General features: G+C 40.6%; 1 protein-coding gene across 1 annotated transcript in view; it reads left to right on the top strand.

Moving 5' to 3' along the window:
• Positions 1–25,970, top strand: part of FAM135B (family with sequence similarity 135 member B) — a 231,047-nt gene that overhangs the window by 187,761 nt on the left and 17,316 nt on the right. Inside the window, exons 9-19 of the mRNA XM_056333129.1 lie at positions 3,501–3,654; positions 6,349–6,398; positions 9,881–10,036; positions 12,151–12,224; positions 15,629–15,783; positions 16,824–18,888; positions 19,730–19,896; positions 21,144–21,235; positions 23,843–23,940; positions 24,284–24,435; positions 25,274–25,384. Coding sequence (XP_056189104.1) covers positions 3,501–3,654; positions 6,349–6,398; positions 9,881–10,036; positions 12,151–12,224; positions 15,629–15,783; positions 16,824–18,888; positions 19,730–19,896; positions 21,144–21,235; positions 23,843–23,940; positions 24,284–24,435; positions 25,274–25,384 — 3,274 coding nt within the window. The remainder of the gene's footprint in view (positions 1–3,500; positions 3,655–6,348; positions 6,399–9,880; positions 10,037–12,150; positions 12,225–15,628; positions 15,784–16,823; positions 18,889–19,729; positions 19,897–21,143; positions 21,236–23,842; positions 23,941–24,283; positions 24,436–25,273; positions 25,385–25,970) is intronic.

Raw genomic sequence — 25,970 nt, 5'->3', positions numbered from 1 at the left:
TCACATTAACTTAAACTGTCCCTGAGGTGGGTTTAATAATCACTGTTATATCCTGCTCTGCATCCTGTGTGTGTGTGACAACTTTCAGAAGAAACAGTCCTGTGAGAGCGGTAATATCTTTCTGTCACCGAGGGACCAGAGAATTGGAGCTTGGCGTCTTTTTTCTGTCACGCTCTCTATCACCTTGACAAGATGATTTTTCAAATTAGGATAGATGTTCCCATTAAACAACAGGGTTTCAAAGCCAGTTGCCATTTAATAGAGTTTCATCAAAATGTTTCAGCTTCATTATATGGCCTCTTACTCATGGGTGGCACAGCCTGGACTGTGCCTGTTTGGCATGACTTTGAATTGTGCCTGTGTAGTACTGTTCCTCACATGCAATGGTATTCTGTACACACAGCACCTTTCTTTGGCCCAGATATTCCTCCCAGAGAGCTGGGACAGGAAGAGAAAGGAGATCTGGGAGGAATATTTTCAGCCTTCTATGCACACGAGTTTATAATACATATCTTACAGTATTTGAAGAAAGTTTACATTTTGACGGACAGCAACGTTAGAGGGAATTTGACTTGCCTGTTGCGGTTGTAGTTGGTCTTCCTGATTCTGTGTGTCTACAGTGTAGAGCACGTGGGCAGTTGTCCTGTGCTTCCTGCATAACTAACGGGAGGAAGTGGCCACAGTTCAGTTCCTTGATTTCAGATGTCAGCTTTAGGATGAAAACCATCACTCCCCAGCAATGTGTTTTTCTCTGTCAGTCCTCCGTCTCTCAACAGAAGTGGTATCTCAAGTTGCGTGTGTGAGCCGTTCTCTCAGACCCCAGAATTTTCTTAGTGTCTGCTTTTAATGAAGATATTTGACAATCTTTCTCCATACATATTTTGTCTTAAAATGGAAGGCATAAAACTAGAACCTTTTTCTGTGAGAAATACACCAAGTTAGTCTTAGTGCTTAATATTAAAATATGGCACTCCTTTCAAGAGAGAGCAGAAGGAACTCAGTATGATCCTACTTATGTAGAAAACCAACATTACTTTGGAGAACTACAGCATTTGCTATCCATACTTCTATCCTAAAACATCTTTTCCAACATGACGATCCAGTCTGAATTGTATAGAGTATGGCTAAAATAGCGGCAAAGGCTCTGTTCTTTCTCCTGATTCCAAAGGTGGTAGAACCTCTTCAGAGATGTTCCAGGCTCAGCAGGACACAACACTGAGCAACTTGATCTAGTTAGACCTATTTTAAGCAGGTGGTTGAGCTAGATGATCTTCAGACGTCCCTTTCAGCCTAAATTATTCTGAATTCCTACAATAATGACCAAGTTATGCTGCTGACATACAATGTTCAATGAACTGTTTGTTGGGGTTTTTTTTATAATTGTTCTTTCCCCTTTCTACATTTTGCCACTGTCTATAATCTTTACAAAGTATACTTTCCTAAACCCTGTGCTTCAGGAAGTTGAACTATCTGGTCTCTAATATTTTTTATTAATTCAGCTGAATTCAAATATGAAAAAGCACTCTAAAAGAAGTGGGCAAACACTGAAGAATTTAAAACAGAACTAACTGATAAAGATTTTTAATATCTTTAATTCACACATTTTTTTAAGCCCACCTGCAGTTGCATTTTTCTATTACTTTTTATTTTTATTTTTAAACAATAACCTCTGCCAAGAAAGGCTGAAAATAGACCTATTAAAGTGGTCTGGCACAACACTGTGCTATAGTATCAATATGAACTATGAAATTATCTCACATTTTTCTTCTGCTCATCAGTGTAACATTTAAATGCCACAGCAAGTTTTGCCTAAAAAAATCAGCAATGGATTATAAAAGAGGTCATTTCTTCATGACATTGTATAGCAATCTGCTTCCAATTTTCTCTCGTTTCCATCAGCGTTTCTTTATGATCCCTTTTTCTATATTATATGGTGAAAGTAAAATAGGTTCATGCTGTGGGTGAAGGTTTTGACACCTTCCAAGAGCAACCAACTCTATCAATTATCATCAGCCATTTCTCTGTGCATCAAGATGAGCGGTCCCCTTTGTGTCTACCACAAAATGCTATTTAACATCTTGAAGATTTACATGAGAAATCTGACGGAAACATCCCAGCTCAAGATAAGAGGCATGAAATACAGGCTTTAGGGAGGTCAGGGGGGAAAAAACCACAGGAGATGCACTGGGATGTGGTTGGTGAGCCTTCACTGTTGCTCCTGGAGATTCATAGCTATTGGGACTGTCAGTGTCTGGAAAGGCAATCAGTACCTAGCTGGACTGTAGGAATTGTAGTCTTACCCCATTAATGGTAAGCAGTAGACTAAGCTGCAAATTTTTCATGTTTCTCCATAGCTATGCAACAGTGAGAGTCCTATCCTGGTGCCTTTGTGCAGCCCATATGCTGTAAAAAGCAGATCTAGATGTATTCCCAATTTACCTGATATTTCAGGTAAGTTCAAGGACAGAGCACCAAGGCGGCTTTCTCAATTCTCTGTTTGCATAACCCTTTCTCCTCCTGTGATACAGATAATTTACTCCTGTCTGGGGTAACAGCAACCAGATGTAATCATTGATTGCAAGTGCTCACACAGCTTTCTATTCTATTGTTGGGTAAAATTGTAAAATGCATACAGAGACCTCAGAAATATGAACTGTTGCTGGTAGTTGTCATACTACTCCTTGCAACTGTCCATGAAATCCTGGGCACAAACCCACAGTTTAATAATCAGCTTTATCTTAAATCTGAGAAGTGCAATTTTCAAATATGAGTAATCTGTCAAAAAACACCACTTGTACAAAAGTGGAAACTTTTAATTTATGGTGGCCTAATGGAAACTCAGCTTATGTTCGAAGTGTAACTATGTTGTTTGGGAAATATTCATGCAAAACCTGAAGTGATCTGTCCAATCTCCTCCCCTAAGAGATGTACGAATCCAGACATTGATCCTAGAGTGTCTCATATTTGTTGATAGGATAGCAATGCCATCTGCTATTTTTTCACTACTATGCGTAACAAAGTACACTGTGGTACCATGAAGCTACAGTCTTCGCAGAAGGGGATAAGAAGATGTAAGGAAAGAGAATGTAGCCATCTTTATAGTCCCTCCCCCTATAGCAGAGAGGGTGTGTTTTGCACAGCAGTATCTATGTTTTGAGGAGACAGTGGCTCCAGAGTGGACATGTGTGAAGGACAGAGATGGACTTCTGTTGGACTGTTTGTAATGAGGGTCTTTGTACACCTGACAGCGTTGTTGGAGCCCAGCAGTTTGGTGTGGTTTGGGCAGAATGTGCATGTAGAATGAGATCCTGTTATGGTTATACATCTAGCTAGTTAGGTGGCTAGGAGGCAGGGGTGGTTAAAATCTCTCTTTGGTGCCTACTGCTTGATTAGAAATTAAAGGCTGCCCACAACTGGGTTTTTGTGGAAACCTCTAGGGCAAATGGAGACCATGACTTTTAATCTCTGTATTTTATTTTCTTGATACTTCTGTTGCACAGGGCAGTTTTTATGTCCCATCTGAAAACTGCATGCAGCATGCATATAAATGGCATAAGGACCTCTGTCTTCTGCTCTTGAATGCTCAAAGAGGACTTCATGTGTACTACACCCTCATAATGAAGGAGATTCCTGATTTACCACAGTTGAAGTTGGGTGAGTGAAGACATTTACAATCACTGAATGTTTTACAGTGCTGCATTACCAATACACATTTTAGTTCCAAAATTCTTGGGCTGGTCAGAGATTAGTTTAGAGGATTTTTTTTCCCTGTTTTCTGATCAGCATTTATTTTGGCACACTGTTAAAAATTACTGCCATCTCAGCTTATGCAAATCCTTTTATAGGATGTGGCCTGACATGTAGAGGGGTAAAATATTTTGATAAATTTCTAAAATACTTGCCTTTCAGTGACTTTTGGCCTCAACTGCTTTTTGAAGATGAACTTCCAGTTCTGAATTGCCATGAAATCTGGGGAAGACTAGCATATTTTTTTCTCTTGAGCAAACATTTTTTAAAACTGAAAAGAAAAATCTGAAAGGCGATATGAATGTTTTTGAAACATACTCCCTCATTTATAATTTGCAATGTATTTCTTCCCTTCCAGTTACATAATTACAATTTACTCTTTAAAATTACTCTGCTTTTCTTCCTAATTGAATTGTTTAATAGATTTTTCTGGGTTTGGCAGAAGCTTTTTTTGGCTGGTCAGGCCTGTGAGGTCCAATGCTCAAGTGCTGGTTGGCTGGATTTGCAGGACAGAGCTCTGTAATTTGTGTTTGAATGACAGCATGAGCTCCTCTGAAAATGAGGCACATCCCTGACTAATTCCTGCTCCCCTACCTGTTTTTTTTTCAATTCAAGGAATGCAGCTCATGATTTCACATCTGTGGTTTTGTATCTTTGTATTTCTGTATACAAGTTTTAAAGTTATCAGTCTGTTATGTTACAGTGGTAATTATATTAGGAGAGTCAACTGCATTGGCCAGCAGATTTAAAAAGGGAGCAAAAAAACATTTTCCAGTTTCACTGTATAGTGCTTGTAGACAAGAACTAGCAGATGTAATCCATTATGCTTTACAGACTTACGGGTTTGATAGCTCCTGTTTTCCACTTCACGTCTTATTCCCTAACATATATTTACCTTCAAGACAGCCTAAAAATTATGGGGTGGGAAGAATCCATACTGTGTTATTCAATCCAGATACGAGAAAAGAAAAAATGTAACATTTTTATTTGCAACTTATGAGCTCTCAGACAGAATCCAGCATGCAACAACATTCATGCTTCAGGCATCTTGGTTATCAGACACATATAATACATGATTTGTGTCTCACCTGGACAGGCTCACAGGTTGGGAGATGGCAGAGTTGTGCATGGTTGGTTGACCACAACTCCAGAACTACCCCTGAGCACATATTGGCTTTCTAAATACGATTAGCTTGGTTTTCAAATGACTACTGGTACTGAAGCAGGCACTTAATTTGCAAATGTACTTGTTGTAATGCATGCAAATTTACTAAATGCAAATACCCTTTTTAGCCTCTTGAGCAGGGTGCTATTTGCATCATTTTATTCACAGTCTGAAAATCTGCTGAAGATTTGGTTTTAAGGCTAATCTTCTGATGTCTGTGGAAAAACTAAGAAAAATCATGGGGTGTAAGATCCACCCGGTGTGATGAATATGAAGCAAATTTTTCTGTCTGTCTTCTTACAATCATTAATGAGAAACAGGCCCATTTAGGACAATAAAGTATGTTACCTGACAGGAAATGCTTTCCACCTTGGCATGGCATGAACCGGACCTTGTGTTTACTCATTTTTCTCCACTGACCAAGGGAACAATGTAAATTACTCATTCAGTTGTAAAGCATCTATATTGGTCAGATGAATCTCATCATAGGATTCTAAAGATAGGTAAGATAAATCCAAGACTACAAATCTCTGCAGATTTTCTTAATTCTATTTTCTTCAGTAGTATTACAAAAAAAAAAAAAAGAAAAAAAGCCCTCTAGTTTCGACATTAAAAGTGAAAATTATTATTTCCCAAATTTTACCAGCTGAGGGTGGGTCTTTTCAAGGCGTTACCCACCTCAGTCTGTCCTTTCCCATTCCTTAGTATTATTTAAGAAGGCTCATTTGGGGGATTTGCCTGTTGGTTGTTCTGCTTTTTCTTTACGAATACTATTAGAAAGTTCCGCATTGCAAAACCAAGCTGCCAAAAGTTGGAGAGTTGATTTATGTCCTCCTTTGCCTTATAGTCTGTGGTGCATTTAAAGCGGCGCGTCCCTGTGCTAGATTCTCTCAGGATTACATTAAAGCACTGCTGCTTGCTGTAGGAGTGGAGGGGTACTTCACACTCCACAAGGCAGTGCAGAGATGCCCGGTCTTTTACTAGTCAGACATCTGGTATCATGTACACAGTTCTGTGTAGCACCGTAGGGAGAACCATTTCTTGCACATCATTTGCTCAGACTTTGCAATGGTGAGACTTTGCATTCAGTTCTGGAGTTGGCTGAAAATACCAAAGGCTAGTATAACAAACTTCTACTGAAGAGAGGGTAGACAACAAAAAGACAAATTCTGTTGCTTTGTCCCGGCAATAACATTCCAGAACTTCTGTAGGTTTAGTGGTCCAGGTTACAGGAGCAGAAGTTGTACCTGCACTTGGACCAGTACAAGGTGGAGTGCCCACATCCAAACAGAAACTTGTCTGTCAGGGAAGAATATCAAATGACCTATTTATCACGTGAATAAACAGTAAAGCATTAACATTTCACATCTACTGTTCTGAAACCTAATCTCTTTCTTTGTGTTTGTTTGTTGTTTCTTTTTTTTTTTTTCTCCTAGAGGAGCTATCTGTAGAAGAGACGTTATCTCAGCTTTGTACGGAGCTGCAGGTATTTTCTTCAAGAGAATCTACCCATACTTTTTTCAAGTCCATGACAGCAGGGAGAAAGGGATTTTTGTGCCATCAGAAAGTTTGTTTAATGTTTCTTTTCCACCAACAATTTAATATAATTTTGATTAGTCACAAGATGTTTCTGTCACTTTTAACAAGTCACCAGCTGGATTGCTTTAGCATCCTTTAGTGAGCCTAGCCCTGAGTATCACAGTATGCAGAAAATTCTTTTTTGGGGTAGGTTGCAATTACAGCTTTTATGCTGACAGGAGAAAAGATACTTTCGAAGGTTGCACAGCCATACCTTTTCAAATAAAAATGCCTATATGTGTAGGAAGGCTCATGGAAGGAAAAAACTGGGTTTGGCACAAAACTAACTGAAATACTCTCCTGGAATTGTTTCTGCCATGTTTATTTCAAGTGTATCACAGACAAGTTGTCAGGGGTGCCAGGAAGAAACGCAGACATTGGTTAATCACTGGGGAAAATGCTTTATAATCAGATATTTAATATATTTTATTTGCTCAGTTTATTAGCAGGAGGGACAGCATAGGGAAGAGTGACAAAATAGCAGTGGAGGGGAGCTGAAGCCAAACCAAAGTGGAAGTACTTTCACAGTCCAGTTATGAATGATGGGCTAATGTTTGTCAGCCATAGGTGAAAAACGGTTGAAATAGCAAATTTCTTAATTTTAAGTCATGACTTGTATACTTTGCAAGAAATCTGATTTCATATAAATTTGATTTAGAGAAATATAAGTTATTTGGCTCAGCTTTACTAGATTTAGAAGCTGTAAGGGTATAGGAGGTCAGACAACACAATCTAGAATCTCCTTTGGACTTATTTTCCAGGTCTGGGAAAGTCCAGATTGGTTTGGCATACGCCAGAAAATGCCAGCATTAATTTCTCTGTATTTTCTCATTTCTGTCCAATTCTTATTCTTCCAAAAGTCTTACTGACTTGTTTTGCAGGGCAATATTAATAAAGCCTGACTCCTTTGCCTATTGTTTGAAAGCTACTGGGAACAGTGTAGCAACAGATAGATCATACAACAGGTAGAACAGCTGTTTCTCTGGGGTGTTATAAAAACCTTTGGTTTTCCTGTATGCCATGAAAACATTTTGCCTTAGCATCCTGGGATGATAGCTTTTATCCATCTATGTGTAATTCGATGATAAAGACACTGAATTTTCAGCGATTCTCAAGTGATGGATGTTGAGATCTTGTACAGCATTGGTGGGACACAGGCGCAGCATTGACCATCACTGAAGTGTAAGCATGCTGAAACCATATGTGCCTCTGTAAGGTGTCCAGATTCGTATTGGCAATGCTTTCCCAGTATTTTGCCTCTAGAGGTGTGTAAGCTGAAACCATTCCTTTTCAGCTGAACATGTGAAAACCAGTCATTTATAAAGGAGGAAAATGCTATTAAAAACCATACAGAGAGAAGCCTGTGGTGTTAGTGTCCATTACCACTGTATTACCAAAGCCAGGTCCATTTTTAAAATCAAATACAAACAAAAGAAGGAAAAAAAGTGAATTTAACCTGCCATAGCTTTGCATTCAACCAAAGCGCACAGCAGATACACAATGCAGGAGAAGGTGGAAGGGAAATATTTTTTGTGTGATTGATTTGTAAACAAACATGCAAAAATAACTCCTCAAAAAAACCTCCTAATTTGTTTTGTGTGACAGTACTGTTAAAGCCAGGCCACGCTGAGTGGGGCTTGAAAGGTGCAGCCACAGGGAACAGCCCGGCAGCATGTATGTGAATGGAGTAGCCAGTATCACATTCGGTGATCGTTTAATTGCTGGGTTTTGCTCTGAGGAACCGAGCCCCTGGGTTCTGATCTGCATCACTGGTGTTACTAAGCTCTTGTCCTGTGTGTGGCAGTGAAGTAAGACTCACAATTAGAAGTAGGCATTGTATTTTCCTTCCCTCCCTTCCCTCCCTTTCCTTCCTCTCTAATATGTTCAAAAGATTAAGAAGTAATAGACTAGAAAAACAGCCATCATACACCTATTTCTAATATGGCTTGCATTAAATGAATAATGCATCTTCTTTGAAGACTGCACTTTTAGTTTATGATATAATAGGCACCTTACTAAATAATAATTTAAAAAAATTTGTCATACAGCATATATATTTGAGTGCAGTATATAAAGTAGTGCCCTCACAGGAAATATTTGGGCAGGATCTTTTGTCTACCAGTGTCTCCCTGATTTTTCCAGTACCTGAATGGGTACTGGAGCCTGTGCCATTCTGAACAAATTGCTAAAACAGAGCAGCACCCAAACAATGTAAAATCCGTGACAAACTTCAGTGACTGTGTTATCCACACACGCATTTTCTTTGTTTCTCCATCTCTCACACAGAAAATTTGCTTTTAATCACAGCTTAGTTTGTAGCATCTACCTGCATAATAGAATGTGAAAAATAAACAGGCTTTCAGCTAGACTGCAGCCCTAACAAACAAAAACCAAACCAAAACAAAAAACCACAAACAAACAAAAAAAACCCCCAAAAATCCCCCCCCCCCCCCCCAAAATCCAAAACAAACCAAAACAAAACCAACAACAACAACAACAAAAAAACAACCCCAAAACCCCCAAACCAGGAACTAGGAACTGATAAGCAAGTCCTCTGGTATTATTTCTGGGGTATTCCTGGTAGTATTACCTGTTTCATGGAAGCAGGTAGGGACCCGAGGACCAGGTGAAGGCTCAGTTCTGTACTCTTTGTGCCAAAATATGGAGGTAAAATGCAATGTCTGTCTCCTGTTCAAGAAATTGTGAAACCAGGGAGATGGATACGCAGAGACTTTGCTGCTGACATGCCTTCCTGGGCTGCAGAGCTTTAGCCCAGAATTGCAGCCTAAAGACAATATGGCACTGAGGGCTCCAGCATGTCCTCACATGGGAGAAAAGCAACAGCAGACTCTGGGATGGCTGTTTTCATCACCTGTTAGGGACACAGTGGTTTAGTTTGGGATTTGTTGTTCATTCCCCCCCGCCCCGAGTCGCCACTGAATCACCCATCTGGTATCCTATGTGACACGGCTAATGCTGCTTTTGCTAACAGGAGGGAGATGCCGGCCCCTATTTTCTTATTTCATGGCATCCAGCACCATCTGGTGGGTAATTTGGAACACACTCTCACCGAATGTTTTTCCCCTCAATTGCTACATCTGCAGTAAAGTGTCTGCAAAAATTGAGGCTGTTCCCACTTCGTACTTTCCAGTTCTGCAACTGAGAGCCTTTGCGCGAAAATATGTGGCTTTTAACGAGTAACAGCGAAAGTCTCACCAGCTTTGTTTGGGGTAAAATAACTGAAAATAGTAGTTCAAATAATAATTCTAAATCAAGAGGATTTTTTTTTTTTTGTGGTGTTGTTGCTCCTGAAAGGACTTAATCTAACATACGAACTGATTTTCCTACATGACACTGTCTTGCACTCAGAATTCCCTTTCTCTCCTCCAGCTGCTGAGCAATCCAGAGAAGATAGCAGAACAGATAAGTAAGGACCTCGCCTGGCTTTGCTCCCACCTCCTGTCCCTGTGGACCCAATTCCTGGAAGTGGCAACGCTCCATCCAGAAGTTACAGCTTACCTGACTCAGGAACATCACATGCTAAGGGTAACGTTAAGAAGTTTAAAGTAAATGCAGTAATGGCACCATCCTGACAGATGTTAAGGATTTATTTGGACATATATTTCCAATAAAATTCTGCCCATATGAATATTTATTTGAAATGGGGTGAGCATGGCAAGAGGTGACGAAGTGAAGCCTAGGATTTGAAATTACAGATTTCAATTTCTGGAATGCAGGCTGTTGCTTTTATGGGACCCAGGATCCTGTGTAAAATGAGTGCACTCTGAACACCAGAATCAGAGATGGAACAGGAGGTGGGTGGGAAGAGGTAGATATCACCTGTGCCTGCTAGATATCCATAAATCATAAATGTTGTTGGGGTTTTTTTGTTTGTTTTTTTTTTAAAGCACAAGCATCACAATGACGAATAACTAAAAAGATGATTTTCTCTCAGCTTCTTTCACAAAACTACCATGAGGGATTATAGATTTGTTCTCTTCACTGTGTCACATGTAAATATATAGCTAGTTCTTGCCTTTCTCCTAGTGAGGGGTACACAACAAAATGTTACTATTGTCCATGTGGAAATTGCTTTTTGAACCTGACAATAAAGGAGGCACAAAAGCACTTATCTTTTGAGCTAACTTTGTCAGATCTGCTTATCTGATTGGTTCAGCAAGTGCTGTCTTCCATTAGGATGGTTTTGGTTATTGACCAAGCATCAGTTCAGCACATCACCTGGGCTGAACTCGTCGTAGTCTGATCTAATCATTAGAGTAGGGAAGCAGAGAAAAAGGTAGGATTCACCTCCCTCAGCTTTTGGAATCTACAGCATAGGAATCTACATCTCAGCTTATCTTCTGGATCCTTTCAAAGTCAATGGAGGTCTGCTTACTCTCCAGAGTGACCAGAACAGCTCTGTGGTTGTGCTCCCCAAAAGCATGGCTGAGCTTGCAAAAAGGAGGCATAAAGTTCCAAGAAGAGGTGGCTGATGCTGAGACTCCCCAGATTAGTTTGACTAGGTCTCCCCTGACTCTGAGAGGACCTGGATGGCTTTCAGCCAAAGGGCCCAATTCTGTATGCTCCCAGCTCCAGCACTCCAGCAAGGTGAATCCCAGCCTGTGGTTTGTTCCAGCCTTAACTGGTGCTGATTGCCTGCTCGACCTTTGCCAAATTACATACCTTTGTGTGCTTTAGTCCCTCCCCATGTAGACTGTGTGTAATGATACTTTCCCAGCTCTGGAAAAAAAGTTTCAGAACCTCATCTGAAAAGACATACTATTAAGATATGGTCTGCTAGTCCTGTTTTTTTACAAAAGCTATTTGTTAAAGCACAGCTGGGATTTAGGGAGATGCAGAGGTCCGATGACATGCTTTTTGCTGCCATTTTCTGACACTGTAACAGAGGTCACTTTTACAAATATTATTAGTAAAGTATGGGCTGCAGTTTAACAGCTTAGTACATTTGATTGTATATTATGCTTGACTCATTTAAACTCAAAGCTTAATCCAGGGCAGATAGCAGCACTGAGTTTTTTTATAGCTTATTTCACACTGGGTGCTCTGCCAGCCACTTCAGATCTGTGGCTCTTTTGTAATTGATTATCCAACACAATGTCCATGAAGAGATGTGAGGAGCTCTCACTTGTAACTATCGTGACATGGGCAGATGTGTTTCTACCGTGATAGTGCTTCTCCTCTGGGCTGATGTATAGGACTTCCTTTACTCTCTTGGGAGTCACTGTGGATGTTCTCATAGAAGACATGATCAGTTATGAATTGTTCTAATTTAGTAACTCACTCCACTGCTGTTTGCTTGCTGGGAAAGGAAGAAATCTTCCCCACTTCAAGAATATAGGGGAAAATGGCAAATTTGACAGCTTTTAGAAAAGTAGTCAGAAGTTGCAAGTAAGCAAATCTTGATTTACTGTCAAGAGACACTTACCTCTCAGCAAAATATGTAACATCAGTTGCTTTGTGCTGGACTGGGAAAGTGAAGCCAGAACTGAGCTCTTTGGTTTTTTTCTGTCACCGGAATGGTCTAACAAACAGAGTGTACTAAGGAATCTGGTCCTAAGTGTCGCTGCTCTGTTCTTAGCCTGATTGTACTTTGCAGCTTTCATCACATCTTACATTTAACTTGTGTGTTTCTCCCTCAGGTGAGGAGATTCTCAGAAGCCTTCTTCTACACCGAGCACCAGAAACTCGCTGTGCTGACATTCCAGGAAGGCCTGTAAGTAACCCATTAACCTTCCCCTGTCACTGGAACAACTGAAAATGTAGTTAAAAACATTTTGTAATCAAGACTGAGGTCTTTTGCTGCTGGATATGGAGGAGTCTGGTTTGAGAGAAGTCACCGGGTCTGTTCTAGCTCCATATTTTAAAACCATTGAAATCAATGTCAGAAGTAGATGACTCCCTTCAGTCCTCAGAAATTATAATTTTCAAGATTCCTATATTCTGGGGTTCTGATGCAGGACACCCCCTCCCTCCCCCCTTCCCCACCTCTCTTCTCAGTTGCAGTTGGGTGCATTTCTTCATCACCACCACCAGCCTCAGGGCAGGCAGAAATATTTTTTTGCATCTTTCTTCAATTAATTTCCCAAACCCACTACACCAGATGCAGTACCGGTACTTTTAGTGGGAAATAACTGCTGGCAAGCAACAAAAGCTTAACATTTAAATGTTTGCTTTTTACCATCCCTAATAAACATTTTTGAGGGTAGGCAGTCATGGATTTCTTTTGGTGTTTAGGCCAGCCCTACTTTCTATAGCAGAAAGGATCTTTAAATGCAGACAGGAGTATTAAACAGCCAGTGCAAAGCTATGGATGTTCACTAGGCGCAGCAGTGGAGGACAGGAATGGGGAATACCACCAAGTTAGCTGAAGGAACTGTGGGAGTGATGTGAGCTCAGGGTTGGTAATTAATTGACTGAGAATCAACAGTGCAAAACAGTCTGGGAAAACAAACATTGCTCTGGATTGCATTCATAAAAATATGCTATAAAACATTGGCAAGGTAATTATTTCCTTCTGCTTGACGCTTTTTGCTTGGAACCAAGCTGGGCAGTATGATGAGCCAGTTTTAAAGCTATACCAGGGCAAATCCTGCTTTCTGTTTTAGTCAATGACCCAAAGTGGAGCACGTGGATAATACTCAGGACCTGACTCCTGAAGGTAGAGTTCAAAGAAAGATGCTCAGATTTGAATTGTTGAGTAATGAAGGATGTCTGGACTATTTGTTCGCTGAATAGCCTGTCACCATGGGGGAACCACAGCATTACCAGTGTGGAAACCCATCTTTCAGAAGAGGCTTAAAGGCCATGACATCAGGTCCTGTCACGATGATGAAACTTAAGTGAGGCATCTGCTTCTGACCTAGTGCAAAGAAGAAAATTACTTTCTCAGAGCTGTCACTAGAGACATTAGGGCTGATTCAGTGTTGATGGAAAGGGTCATGACTTCATTAGCAGATGGGTTGTACAAGGCTACCTTGCTCTGCCGAATTGGAGCAGCACCATGGCTGCAGGGGCCCAGCTGTGCTCACTTAGTCCTCCCCTGTCAGGCTTTAAGTGAGCTATATACAAGGAAAACCCCACGTCAAGATCCTGGGGTAAGGACACAGACACTCATTGCCCCATTCAAGCAAACATAACCCTGCACAGGAGGAAGCCTAACTGCATAAAGTAATTTTGTTTCTCCATGCAGCCACAGAACTAGCCTGTTTCCTACAGAAAAATGATAATTTTTCTTCAGTGGCTATCGAGAAGACTGAGTAAAAAAAAAAAAAAAAAGTTTAAAAAACTTAAAAGTTGGTCTATGTAGTAAATTTGGTCTATATAGGTCTCATGGCAGAGTCATGTCTTCTTTTTATTTTGTTAGATGATGTAGTTGGAAAAGCAGAGCCTTGGCTGCCGAAGTATTATTAATGTCGGGGGTGGCAGTGGGGAGTGTTCATTGGGTTCACAGAGGCTGCAGGTGAGATCAGCTCTCAGTGTGCCAGGTGCGGTCCAGCCACCTCAAACACTCACAGCTTTTCCCCCAGTTCTTTCTTACTTACCAGATAAGAACTTTTTTGGTCTCCTGTTGTTGTGAGTTCTGTGTGAGGCCACACACCTACATGCCTGGCGGCATTTGACTGCTCAGGCAGAAGAGGACACAGCATTTTCAGTAAGTTAGGTATCACACAAGGTGGGACCCTCTAGCAGGTGACATATCCTCCCCACATTTTAAAGAAAAAATATTTTTTCTCACACCTTTCAATATCAGTAATTCATATTTTGTGCCAGAGATTGGTCTCAAAGCAAGGTTAGTTTATTATTTTTCCATGTGGTCTTTAGTAAAATGCTGATGCTATTAATTAATATGTCAGTGAGAACTTTATAACAGTGCTGAGTTAATTCTAAAACTCAGGTGTTGTTGCAAGTAAAAGTGAGCAGTTACTGTTTGTGACTCCTATCTGAGTCACGTTTTAGCAAGCAATGACTTGTTTATCTTTGAGGAAAAAATAACTGGCCTACAGGTAAGAGGAAATGATAGCAACAATTACATTCTGAAGTTGAAGCTGATATGCTGGTCTGAACAAATTATTTGTGTCTGGACAGGGGAATCTTCCGTGCTGGCATGAATTACAAACCTGCTGTTTGAGTTTTGCTTCATAAGGTGTAAAGTGTGCTTTTTGCAGTTAACTGCCACGTGATTATTACCTGCCTTTTGCCAATGATAATCTGAAATACTGCCATTGTGCTGTCCTATGGGATCGGTGCAGAATTGCTTTCAACTGACCATCTATGAAGAACTTGTTGTTTTCATCCTTATTCTTTAGGATAAATGGACTAATTCATCAAAGATTCAACACAAACAAACCTTGTATTTGATGTTTTCCCCATTTTTTGAGGAAGTTGCTTACATAGGAAAGCTCAGCAGAACTAAAAGTTATTGACTTTATTAAGGCTGAATCCAGATCAATGTGCCAGTTTAATGTCACATTCACTGATGAAAGCCAGGTAGCATTTTACATGGCCCAAAAGATGGAAATAGACACTTGTTCTACTTCTGCCAGCAAGGCAGTGGCTGAACTGATCTCTTTTAGCTCTCCCAGATGCATACCTATGTGAGATGTTGCAGTGCTCTGAGGATGGATGTAAGTGAGATAGAGAGCCTGCCATGCATCCTTCTCGGCCTTATTCCTCTCTGTACTGTTCAACCAAATTTTTGAGTATTGCTTCCTGCATATGGGTTTTGAAAGCCTTGCCCACAGCTGGACAGACCTTTTTTCCTGGCTGAGGGATCCAGTCTCAACCAGCTGCAGCGACCCTGAAGGAGGACAGCAATGAGTAATGGTAGGCAACAGTAGCCTGTGGCAGCAGCAGCTGGAACAATTTCAAAAAGACAGAGGTATTGCAATGAAGGAGTATGCAAGTTGTGGGTATCTCTAACTGAAAGATAGGAATCAACTCATGGGTAACCTCCTAGGAGGGCTGGGTACCCGTCATCGTGCAGTACTGCCACCTTTTAAGCACATTGCCTCTGTCCCCTGCCTGCACATTCAGCTTTGCTGCTGGGCTTGCAGGAGCGCTGGAGAAACAGCACTGTAACAACTCAAACACTCAATTCCTTTTGTACTTTTCTGCCAGGATCCAAAGTCACGGACAGATTTCTACAGAAATTCGTAATTCGGAGTACTTTACCAGCATGCCCCCACTCCCAGCAGAATGCCTTGACATAGATGGGGACTGGAACACGCTCCCAGTTATCTTTGAAGATAGGTACATGGATATGCCTTGCAAAGGTGAGTGAAAGGCCACAAGGCACTGCTTCATGAGACAGCTTGAGCTGAGGGAGGTTCACTTCCCCAGCCCAAGGTAAACCATCTCGCATCCCTTGGGCTGACTCTGGCTTGGATCAGAGTGTGATCCGTGGTGTAATATAGCTGAATTCTTCTATTTTCCCTAATAGCAAACTAGGAGTGTTCTCTATAGCTTTATATTTTTCATCTTCAAAGCAAGCTGTTTAGTTACACGAGCTGGAGGCTAAATCCAGAAAGAAAACACAACCTTTTAGATTTTTGTGACAAAAATGTAAAGGAAAACCAGCGCTATGACTTTCATCCCCAGGGTGACATCTAGTGGTAACAAAGCTCACAACAAAACCCCGCGATTTCGGCATAAAGCCCAAGACTGTTCCTGAAAGGCAGGGTTGCTTTCCAAAACAATAATTTCCCTTTGAGTACCCAAATCAAAATTTTAATTAAGAAATCATTTAGCTCCGCAGATTTGTAGTAAAACCTCGTAGCCCTCAGTTCCTTTTTCTTTTTACTCAACTGCTATGATTATCAAGGAAGCAATATGTATTAATATTAGAGGTGACCATAGTCTAGTAAATATGACCTGTGGTCCAAAATTTCCACTTTTCCAGAGTTATCTAACTGCCTAGTTTTTGACAATACTTATTACAGATACTTAAACTATTAATCTGAGTATTAAACTAACTCACAAGCAAGAGTTATGCTATGAACGGTGTCATATGACAGCAGGAATACAAAGAAGTGTCAGCTTTATTTCGCTTACATATGCTGTAAATAGCAGTTTAGATACAGTTATACTGAGGAAAGTACATATTATTGGTATTGCCTTAACTACTGTCAGTATAATTCTAGTTAAATGCACTCTGGCGTTTGCATTTGTAATATGCCTCTAATGTATGTGTAACTTACATAATAGAAATATGTAAACTTTTATAGGACTTACAATCACTTTTCAAAGTCCCACATCACCTTAGGGTAATGTTTTGTGTTCTTGTAGGTACTACTACTTTTTTTCTTTCTTTCAGATCAGAATTTGGAAGTTTTCCGAGATTTTGAGGTTCCTGCAAATACTCAAATGGACGTAATACGTGACAATGATGATTTTGTATCAAATGATGCCACTGCAGTAATGAAAGGAGAGTTCAGGAAAGGTACTCTAGTAATACACACAGATAGGATAAATGGGAATCCCTCCTGCATATACAGTGGTACTGAAGGTGCTGCTTATCCAGCTAAGGGATTAAACCAGCACTCCACATCTCAGGTATGTACAGTGAACAAAGAAAGCCAAAGGAAAACTGAAAATATTTTTGTTTCACGTAAGGAAACTACTTCTGACTCAGAGCCAGGCAATATAAAATGCACATCAGAAGACTTTGAAACACCCGAGGAAGTTTTATTAAAAGACAATAGACTTACGGTGGATGTTACCTTTGAAAATACGAAATCTAGCAATAAGGATTCCCACAAAAGTGAGCCCAGGTTAGTTGTCAGTGCTCAGTATGAGTGTGGAGCATGTGGAGCTGATGGTTTGGAAGACAGGACTGAAATACATGAAACAGACGAATCTAGTCATCCTGAGAATAATTTCCCATCATCTGAGCTTCCACTGAATGAATTGACCAGTCTTGAAAAGACAGGAGATCCAGACACCAAGGCTCTGCTCCCTGTTTTGAAAGCTTTGCCCCCACACAGCTTTGAAGTGAAATTGTTCACAAAGGAGCAACGAGGTGAGGAGTGTGAAGAATTTACCCTGATGTCAGGGGTTATAAAAAGATCTTCCTCTATAATATCTGATTCAGGCATTGAAAGTGAACCAAGTTCAGTGGCATGGTCTGATGCTCGTAGTCGGGCACTGGAGCTGCCCAGCGATCGAGAGATTCTACAGCACTTGGTACGAAGGCATGCCATCCACCGGAATTCCCTGGAGGGTGGCCACACAGAAAGCAATACCAGCTTGCCCAGTGGGATCCAAGCGTCACTCACATCCATCAGCTCTCTGCCCTTTGAAGAAGAGGAGAGGGAAGTGGAGCTTACCAAACTGACAAAATCTGTCTCAGCTCCTCAGATCAGTAGCCCAGAAGAGCCTGCGGAGGAAGTAGATATATCCAAACACAGTGAATCAACCTTGGGAGATTCAGGAGGAAACTTAAAAAGTTGCCCAGAAACAGAGAGTGGAGATGGAAAGTTAACTGTGGACTTTTCTGCGTGTCAAATCACCAATGAAAGTGGACAGCCAGAACCAAGAGAACATCCCAAACCCTCTGTCAAACACAGTAGCAGTAACATTGAGTTACAAGGGGAGGAGGAGAAGGAAGGTTTTCCAGAGACTTATTTGGAAAACACAAGGTCACCCATTTGTCCAAAACAGCTCCAAGATAATGTATCTGAATGCCAGTCACTGGAGAGCAATGGTGAGTGCAGCTTAAAAACACCAAGGGCTTGTAATTACTCGGATGAAGATATAGAGAAGTTTGATACATGCATTGAGGATCCCAAGGATAAATTTAAGCTGGACAGTTTAAAAATACAAGGCTTTTACTCCAATAGCAGAATTTCAGGACCGGAGAGTTTCTCCCAAAGCATAAAGTTGGTACCAGATTTTTGCTACCCTGTTCCAGCTCCTTCGGAGACCTCAACCGAATTTGGCTCAATGCAAGGGGAGTGTGGTAGCTCTCTAGGTGACGAGAGCCCAGCAGTGTATGCAGAAATGCAGGGCTTACAAGAAATTGAGCTCAACGACTCACCTGCCTCAGCAGACCCTGCAACAGGATCCTACCAGGCTGAATATCCTCAGGAACCCAACGGCCAAGAGCATAAACTTGTAGCTAATGGTACGGGGTTTCATTTGGCAACGACAGAGGGAGTAGCCCTGGAAAGCAGGAAGGCTGTTGATGTGGTTAACCTGTCCGTCTCTTGCACTGCCACGTGTCTTCCCTTTTCTTCTGTGCTCAAAGAGACCCCTGCTATGGTCGGCTTCTCTGCAAAGCAGGCTGCCTTCCCCATCACTCGCCAGCCTCTGGGCTCCTTCGGAGTTGTCTCTTCTAATTCAAATGAGATGGATGAAGAGACAAATGAAAGGATGCTGAAGTAAGAATGTCTAATTACTTTCTTATTGTAATGCCAAGAGACCCTAACAAAGTTCAGGGCCCTAATATGGGCTAAGCATAAATGTAAGCTTGCATTCAGAGACAGTTGTTGTCCAAGGAATTACACTATAAATAATCCAAACAGACAAGTTTTTATATAGAACAAATAATTTGAATAGACAGGAAAGACGAAAGCAGAGAGAGAATGAGATTGTCAAAGACATTAGGTCCTTAATCCTCCTGAAAAACTGTGGGATTTAGGTGTTTAAATAATCTTTAAAATCTGGCCCTCCTTCTTGAAGACAAGGTTACCCAGGCTTGAGTATTGATCCCAGAGAGCCAGTTCGCTATGGCAGTGCCATAGCATGTTTTTCTCTTCTGCTTAAATAATTGCACTCATTAGCTAAACTATGAAACAAGAGCACAGACTGACTAGTAGGGTCTCAGCTTCAGCTTCTCAAAGAAGAAAAAATGATACATTTTGCATTTCAGTATCTATAAGGCTGATGACATTGTTAAGACGCAAAATAGCTAATTCCGTATCTTAGTCTCATTGTTATGTGCCACCAGAAAATTATTTTTTGTAAATCCTTCATTCCTCTGGCAGGTGTGAGGTGCTAATGGGATTTAGCTATTCCCTGTATGTATCCAAATCACTCAGAAACAGCTTTTCTTCCCTGCATCCTGATTTCTGTCAATCAGAATAGATAAGTAATAATGTCCGGGTGTCTACTTGAAAATTGCAAACATAAGTTCTTGCAAACACCAGTCTCCTCATTTCTAGTTTGAAGGTTTGTTGTTGAACACCCAGTTCTATTGTGATTAATTAATGTATTCTCCAGTTTTTATCAGGCCAAAGAAAAATTTAAAAAAGAAATGAAGATTGAAGGATTTCTGTACAGTGACTTATCTGTACTAGCTTCTGATATCCCATATTTTCCACCAGAGGAAGAGGAAGAAAATTTGGAAGATGGAATTCATCTGGTTGTCTGTGTCCATGGATTGGATGGTAAGCCCAGGAGGAATTGATGTTTGTAAGTCATTTTGGTGTAAACAAAAACAAAAACCCCCAAAAAAGAAGAGCAGATGTTCAGCAAATATGAAAGAATGGAGAGTGGAGAGTCTAAGGAAAGTATTTATCTTTACTAGTATTTGCTCTTTATTATGTTATTCAGTCCATTGTAATAAAGGATCTAGGAGAATATTAAATATTTGCTCTAAGAAATGGATGCTGCAACTTTTTTCTTGTTTAAACAGAATTCTACACCGTAACGCAACAGTCCTTATGCGTACAGGTGTGCATTACAGTAATGCTGCTTGTCTTTCCACAAATGCTTGGTTGTTTTGCAATAGGTCACCAGGATGAAATCATTATTTAAACACCCCCAACACTGTTGTAGGGTAGATAGTGGCTGGCTTTAGAAAGTAAGAGAATAAAAATCATCATTCAGTGCAGAGGAAGCTTGGCCTGGAATTTTTTACATATGTGCTTTCTAAGCAGAAAATTGGTATGTTACACTTGAAACTTGTCTTGACAAATTATTGGTATCAAGTACCAATAAACTTGGGACAGTTGTAGACGTTAACTTTCAAACCACAGAGAAGGAGAGGTAGGGACTGAAATCTCAGGCATTCTCAGAAAAGTGGAAAACAAACACTCACTGGCTCTATCAAGGACCATTCGCCATTCAATATCTCAGTGGCGGTAATGTCCTTCTAGTGAGGTGGAGGTACCTCCTTTGCAGAAGACTTTGGAATTTCCTAGGATGGAATGAGGCATCTCCCAACGGGCCATTCCATATTATGAGCCTGACATTTCAGCACCATCTCCAACTGTGAGTACACAGCGGCAGCTTACTCCCTATCTGAAGGTACAGCCGTCTACCCCAGCACATGGGCCAAGGCAGCTGGGAAGGCAGAAGGACAGACCTCAGCTTTTTGTCTTGTTGTCTTACCTCTGCTGTTCATCAAACAAAGGACAGTTACTCTGGGCCTGATCTTTGCCCTTTAGTCCCCACCACGTATGCAGTCCCCAACAGCAGGAGGTGAGCTCCAGCCCTGCCTTGCGCGGGCTGTGGGTGTTCTTGCCCTCCTGCTGTTGCAATGCATGATCCTGTGGTGTGGTGAGCTGTCCTAGCAGCGCCTAGCGAGAGCTCCCTGGTGTCGAGGTTTAGAAGAAGACAAATGTATTTAATTGACTCTGTATTACTTATTTTTCTGTTGAATTACATCTCATAAAGAACCATTTATTTCTAGGCAACAGTGCAGATCTGCGGCTGGTAAAGACTTTTATAGAACTGGGACTCCCTGGTGGAAAACTGGACTTCCTAATGTCTGAAAGAAATCAGGTAGTGCAGAGCTAATCGCTGTCTTCCTTTAGATCTGCTAAAAGCTGTTGACGTTTCTGAAACAGGGCCTTCAGCAAAGCCTTCTCACCAGCTGAATGAAGCAAAAGCACTGGGGAATTCAGGGAATTTTATGTAGTATTTACTGCAAAGGCCTGGCCCTGTTCCTGTCTAATTTGATAGGGTGTTCAAACCCATCAGAAAATATTCATAGCATTGAAATCCAAGGCAATGACATTAGCACTTAGAGGACTAAACCTTAGAAGAAGAAAATTGATTTATCCTGTTGGTTTGCAAACTTAGCAGCCTGATGTCTCTCTGCCTGTTGGATGCCAGGCAATGCAGCATCGACAGAAAGCATCAAGTTTAGTGATGCTAAATTCTCTGGAGGATGTGGAATATCCAGCAGGTGTTGTCAGGTTCCTTTGCTGCAGCAGCCATTGTTTCTCATGTTGCAATGTTTGTGAGATTTATTTCCTTGAATGATAAAGAAACAACTTCCAGAAAAATTAATTGCTAGTCTAGGCAGAGAAACAGTAATGAATCCCACGCTTTGTTCTGCAACAAACCTGTATTTATGGTGCAGGCCTAACTTTGTGTACAAGATAAGGATTTCCATTGCCCAGTCAGAAATACTATTCAGATTTATGAACAACTTGAGAAACTTGAGTAAAAACTTGCCTTCCTTCTTTGTTTGACAGCTTTTCTATTTTGAAGTGGCCGGTTAGTGTTAGTCTGTGAACTTGCCACCTTCTGGTGCACGTCTGTCAGCAGCAGACCAGCACAGTGCATGTAAGCAAGATGAAAATAATGAGGAGACCAGTTCAGACTTGCATCAAAGCATCTTTGTTTTCAGAGAATGAAGCATCTTACAACATGTCTGTTTAACATTATCCAGAGCTTATAATCTGAACTTTTAATACTCCTATATTCTGGGAAGGTGAGGAAGTTCCTGTTGCTCTGGAATAGAACCGGCATGGTTTGATGACTATTTGGATGCTGTAAAGCATCCTGTCACCCTTTTTTCCCTGCTCTGAGAACCAGACTGCAAATGACCCAAGAAATCAGTCGTTTAGCTGAAGTTTGTTTTATAGAGGAAAATGCAAATCACTTTTTTTAGGCATTAATTTGTGATACGTATGACAAGCTCAATCAGACTGAGATGATACTAAAGGATGGAGATATAACCAGATGAATTATGATGCTTGATGTGTTTTGTTTATGATTAATGTTCAGGCTGATACCGTTCCACTTTTAAACAACCTGAAAGATTTTGGATAATGAGCCTAGGAGGAAATCATTAATTATCAGTGCAGACAAAGCAAACAGGCAGAAGGTTAGTGGACTGTTTGCAATAAGGACTTAAACCGAATGTTCTCATAAATTGCAAAGTGAATAGGCTTCTGTTTTCCCTTGCAAGAGCTGCAATTAGCAAGATGAGTTGTGTCACAAAAGTATTAATTACTGATATGTTTGCTCTGAATAGCTGTTCCAGCATTTGATGATTGTTTTTCTAGCTAGTTATGAATTTGATTTAGAGTTCTGTTGGATTGCCAAATGACACTGTTCTGAATAAGATATGCTTGCAATCATATAGACTGGACAATATATTATTTGTTTTATTGTGTCACAACTGGCAATACTGTTGCAAGCAACAAATAGTCTCACTCTAGCACTCATTCTCTTACTGATAACTGTTGAATAAGAAACACATAGCATTTCATTAACATGGCCAAATAATTTGTGATTACATCTTTAGCATCAGCCTAACCTATGTGTCAGTGTATAATGCTGTGATCTATTTTATCATAGTAATCTGTTAAAATCGAAATGCCACAAGCTTTTCTTCCATGTGCAGCATATGGTATCTAGAGCAGCAAAGCATTAGCAGTTGTCACCATGTCAAGCCAGGCTGCTTTAAGATCATACTCATGAGTCTGGAATCACTCAGCCTAATATTTTTAATCTTACTATTAATAAACTGTAGGTCTGGGTTTATCCTATCATGACATGTGCCAAAGTTACAGGCACAGTTGGTACAGTAAGTGAAACAACCACAGGAGGCAATTTAATCCTCTTAAAATATGAATTGTGTTCTAGAGGGACCTATTTCCATGCCCTACAAAGTGTAGGGTTGCTCTAGTCCTACCTTGATTTCTCAGGTTGTGTTCTTGAAGCTAAAAGGTGCAATACACAGTCAAAGAGACTCCATGACAGAAAATTTTGCCTTACCTTACCTACAAGCTCACTGAGGATGACGAATTTCCACATGGGCTTGAATGATAGCTGTGTGACCCACACTGACTCAATGTGCTGTTTTTGCTGCTGATGCTATGTGAGAAAGAACATACTTGTCTTGGGTAAGTTTGCAATATTAGTTGGAAGCTATTTGCTAATAAACTGAAAGTGAAACTTCATAACTCTGTTTTTAAAGGAGAACTTCAATTTTTAGAGGACCTGGGGACTAAGAAAAATCACTCCCCCCTTGAGCATGTATGAAGAAAATTTGGATTAATTATTATGTTTCTGCTTGCATTTTACCTGCAAAATAGCATCAGTCTGCAATAAGTGCAATATTTTAATTTACTGATTCATTCAATTTTTCACCAGACTGATACTTTTGCTGATTTTGATACAATGACTGACCGATTATTGGATGAAATTATACAGCATATCCAGTTGTACAACCTCTCCATATCCCGAATAAGGTAAGCATTCTGATAGTTAATAGTCTGTAACGGAGTTACATGAGCAACATGCAGTGAAATTAGCTTTTCCAAAAATGCCCTGTGTCAAAAGCCATTGAATCAATGAGATTAATTTTTTTACATTTTTTATAGATGGAAGAGTATCTACTAGGCTGAAAAAATGTGAAATGATAACTGAAGGGAAGAGTATCTACTAGGCTGAAAAAATGTGAAATGATAACTGAAGGGTGTTATTAAAAGCCCTTACAGAGTCCCCTCAAGAAGAATTTATGCCACATTTCTGTTTAATTTGAAGATAATGCAGATGTTTTTTGTGTTAATGTAATTCTTTCTTCTCCAACAGTTTTATTGGACATTCACTTGGTAACGTCATCATTCGATCTGTATTAACTCGCCCCAGGTTTCGCTATTACCTCAACAAGTTACACACCTTCCTGTCCCTCTCTGGGCCTCACCTGGGAACCCTTTACAACAACAGTACTTTGGTTAGTACAGGTAAGAGTTGACAGGAAAGGTATGACTAGCTGCAGTCCATGGCAGAGTGCATGAGAGCGCAACATGTGGATGTAACAATAAATCGTAACAACATGACTTATACGCTGAAGCTGTGGAAAATACTCACTGAAGAATTCAAACCCACACAGAAAAAGTTGCATTTTGTTTGTGCATTTTTTTGCATGAGGGGGGCTTTCAGCATCTCCTACAAGGTCCAGCACAGTGCTCCTTGGAAAACCCAAGGGTATGCAGCAGTGAGAGATGACCTTGCTTCTACTGTATTCTTCCACTTCTCTGTATACTGCACAGCTGAAAAAGACACTTACAGTGCTATGGGAGTGGAATATCCCACAGTTCAGCCTTCCTGAGTGTTGCTGTTACCATGACATACATAATTATAGAATCACCGAATAGTTTGGGTTGGAAGAGTCCCAGGTCTTAAAGGCCGTCTAGTCCGACCTCCCCTGCAACAAGCAGAAGCATCTTCAAAGAGATCAGGTTGCCCAGAGCCCCATCCAACCTGACTTTGAATGTTTCCAGGGATGGGGTGTCTACCACCCCTCTGGGCAACCTGTGCCAGACTTTTACCACCCTCATCGTAAAAAAATTTCTTCCTTATATTTATATATAATAGTCTAAATCTACCCTCTTTTAGTTTAAAACCATTACCCCTATCCAATGAGACCCTTAGGCTTTTCTCCCTATTGATTAGCAATACAAGGGAAACCAAAGACTTACATCGGGTTACAGTGCTACCCTTCCTGTAGACACATGTCTTTAATCCCCTTGGTTAATAATTAGCAAACAGGATGTAAATATGCACTGACTTTCATTTCAGGTCTATGGCTCATGCAGAAGCTGAAAAAGTCAGGGTCACTTTTGCAACTGACCTTCAGGGACAATGCAGATCTGCGCAAGTGTTTCCTCTATCAACTCAGCCAAAAAACGGGTGAGTAGGGCTTGGTGTGCTGTGCAAATATCACGGGCTATTCCAAAGGATTGTGCTGGACTGCCATGGCCTCCAGGGAGTAAAGCAAATCTGCATTTTGTTAATGATCTTTCTTTAAACACCCTTGCTTTCAAGAAGGGCTGCTCTGTCTAAAATCTAATGTCTATTTTATCTGTGTGGTTTTTTCTGTGCCAGTTATCAGTGAATATATTTGCCAGACTGTTCGCACCAAATGAGACCTCCATGCCATAGAAAATACACACCTGAGTTCATATCCTGTAAGCAAGAAATATCATGCTCGACAGGCCCACCATTGCTACTAGATGAAACCCATTTTCCGTTTTTATTATTTTTTCTAAGTGTAACATCTCTTGTCTCTAGGAAATACAACTTTGTGAGACAAAGAACAAATTTTATTCACGTCTATATTGGCATCTATGTACTACAGAGAGAGATGTGTAGCCTCACACTGGAAAAACAATGTCCAAATAGAGATCTTTTTACCCCTTCCTTGGTCTGTCGTGAATAAATGAAACAAATCAGGCTTTTCTTAAGAAAAGAAAACAAGCATGATCCTTCTGTTCAA

Source organism: Falco biarmicus, chromosome 3 (assembly GCF_023638135.1).
Source record: "Falco biarmicus isolate bFalBia1 chromosome 3, bFalBia1.pri, whole genome shotgun sequence".
In the NCBI taxonomy this organism is placed as follows: domain Eukaryota; kingdom Metazoa; phylum Chordata; class Aves; order Falconiformes; family Falconidae; genus Falco; species Falco biarmicus.
The sequence above is the reverse complement of the archived record's forward strand: the minus strand, read 5'-3'. Positions and strand labels throughout refer to the sequence as shown.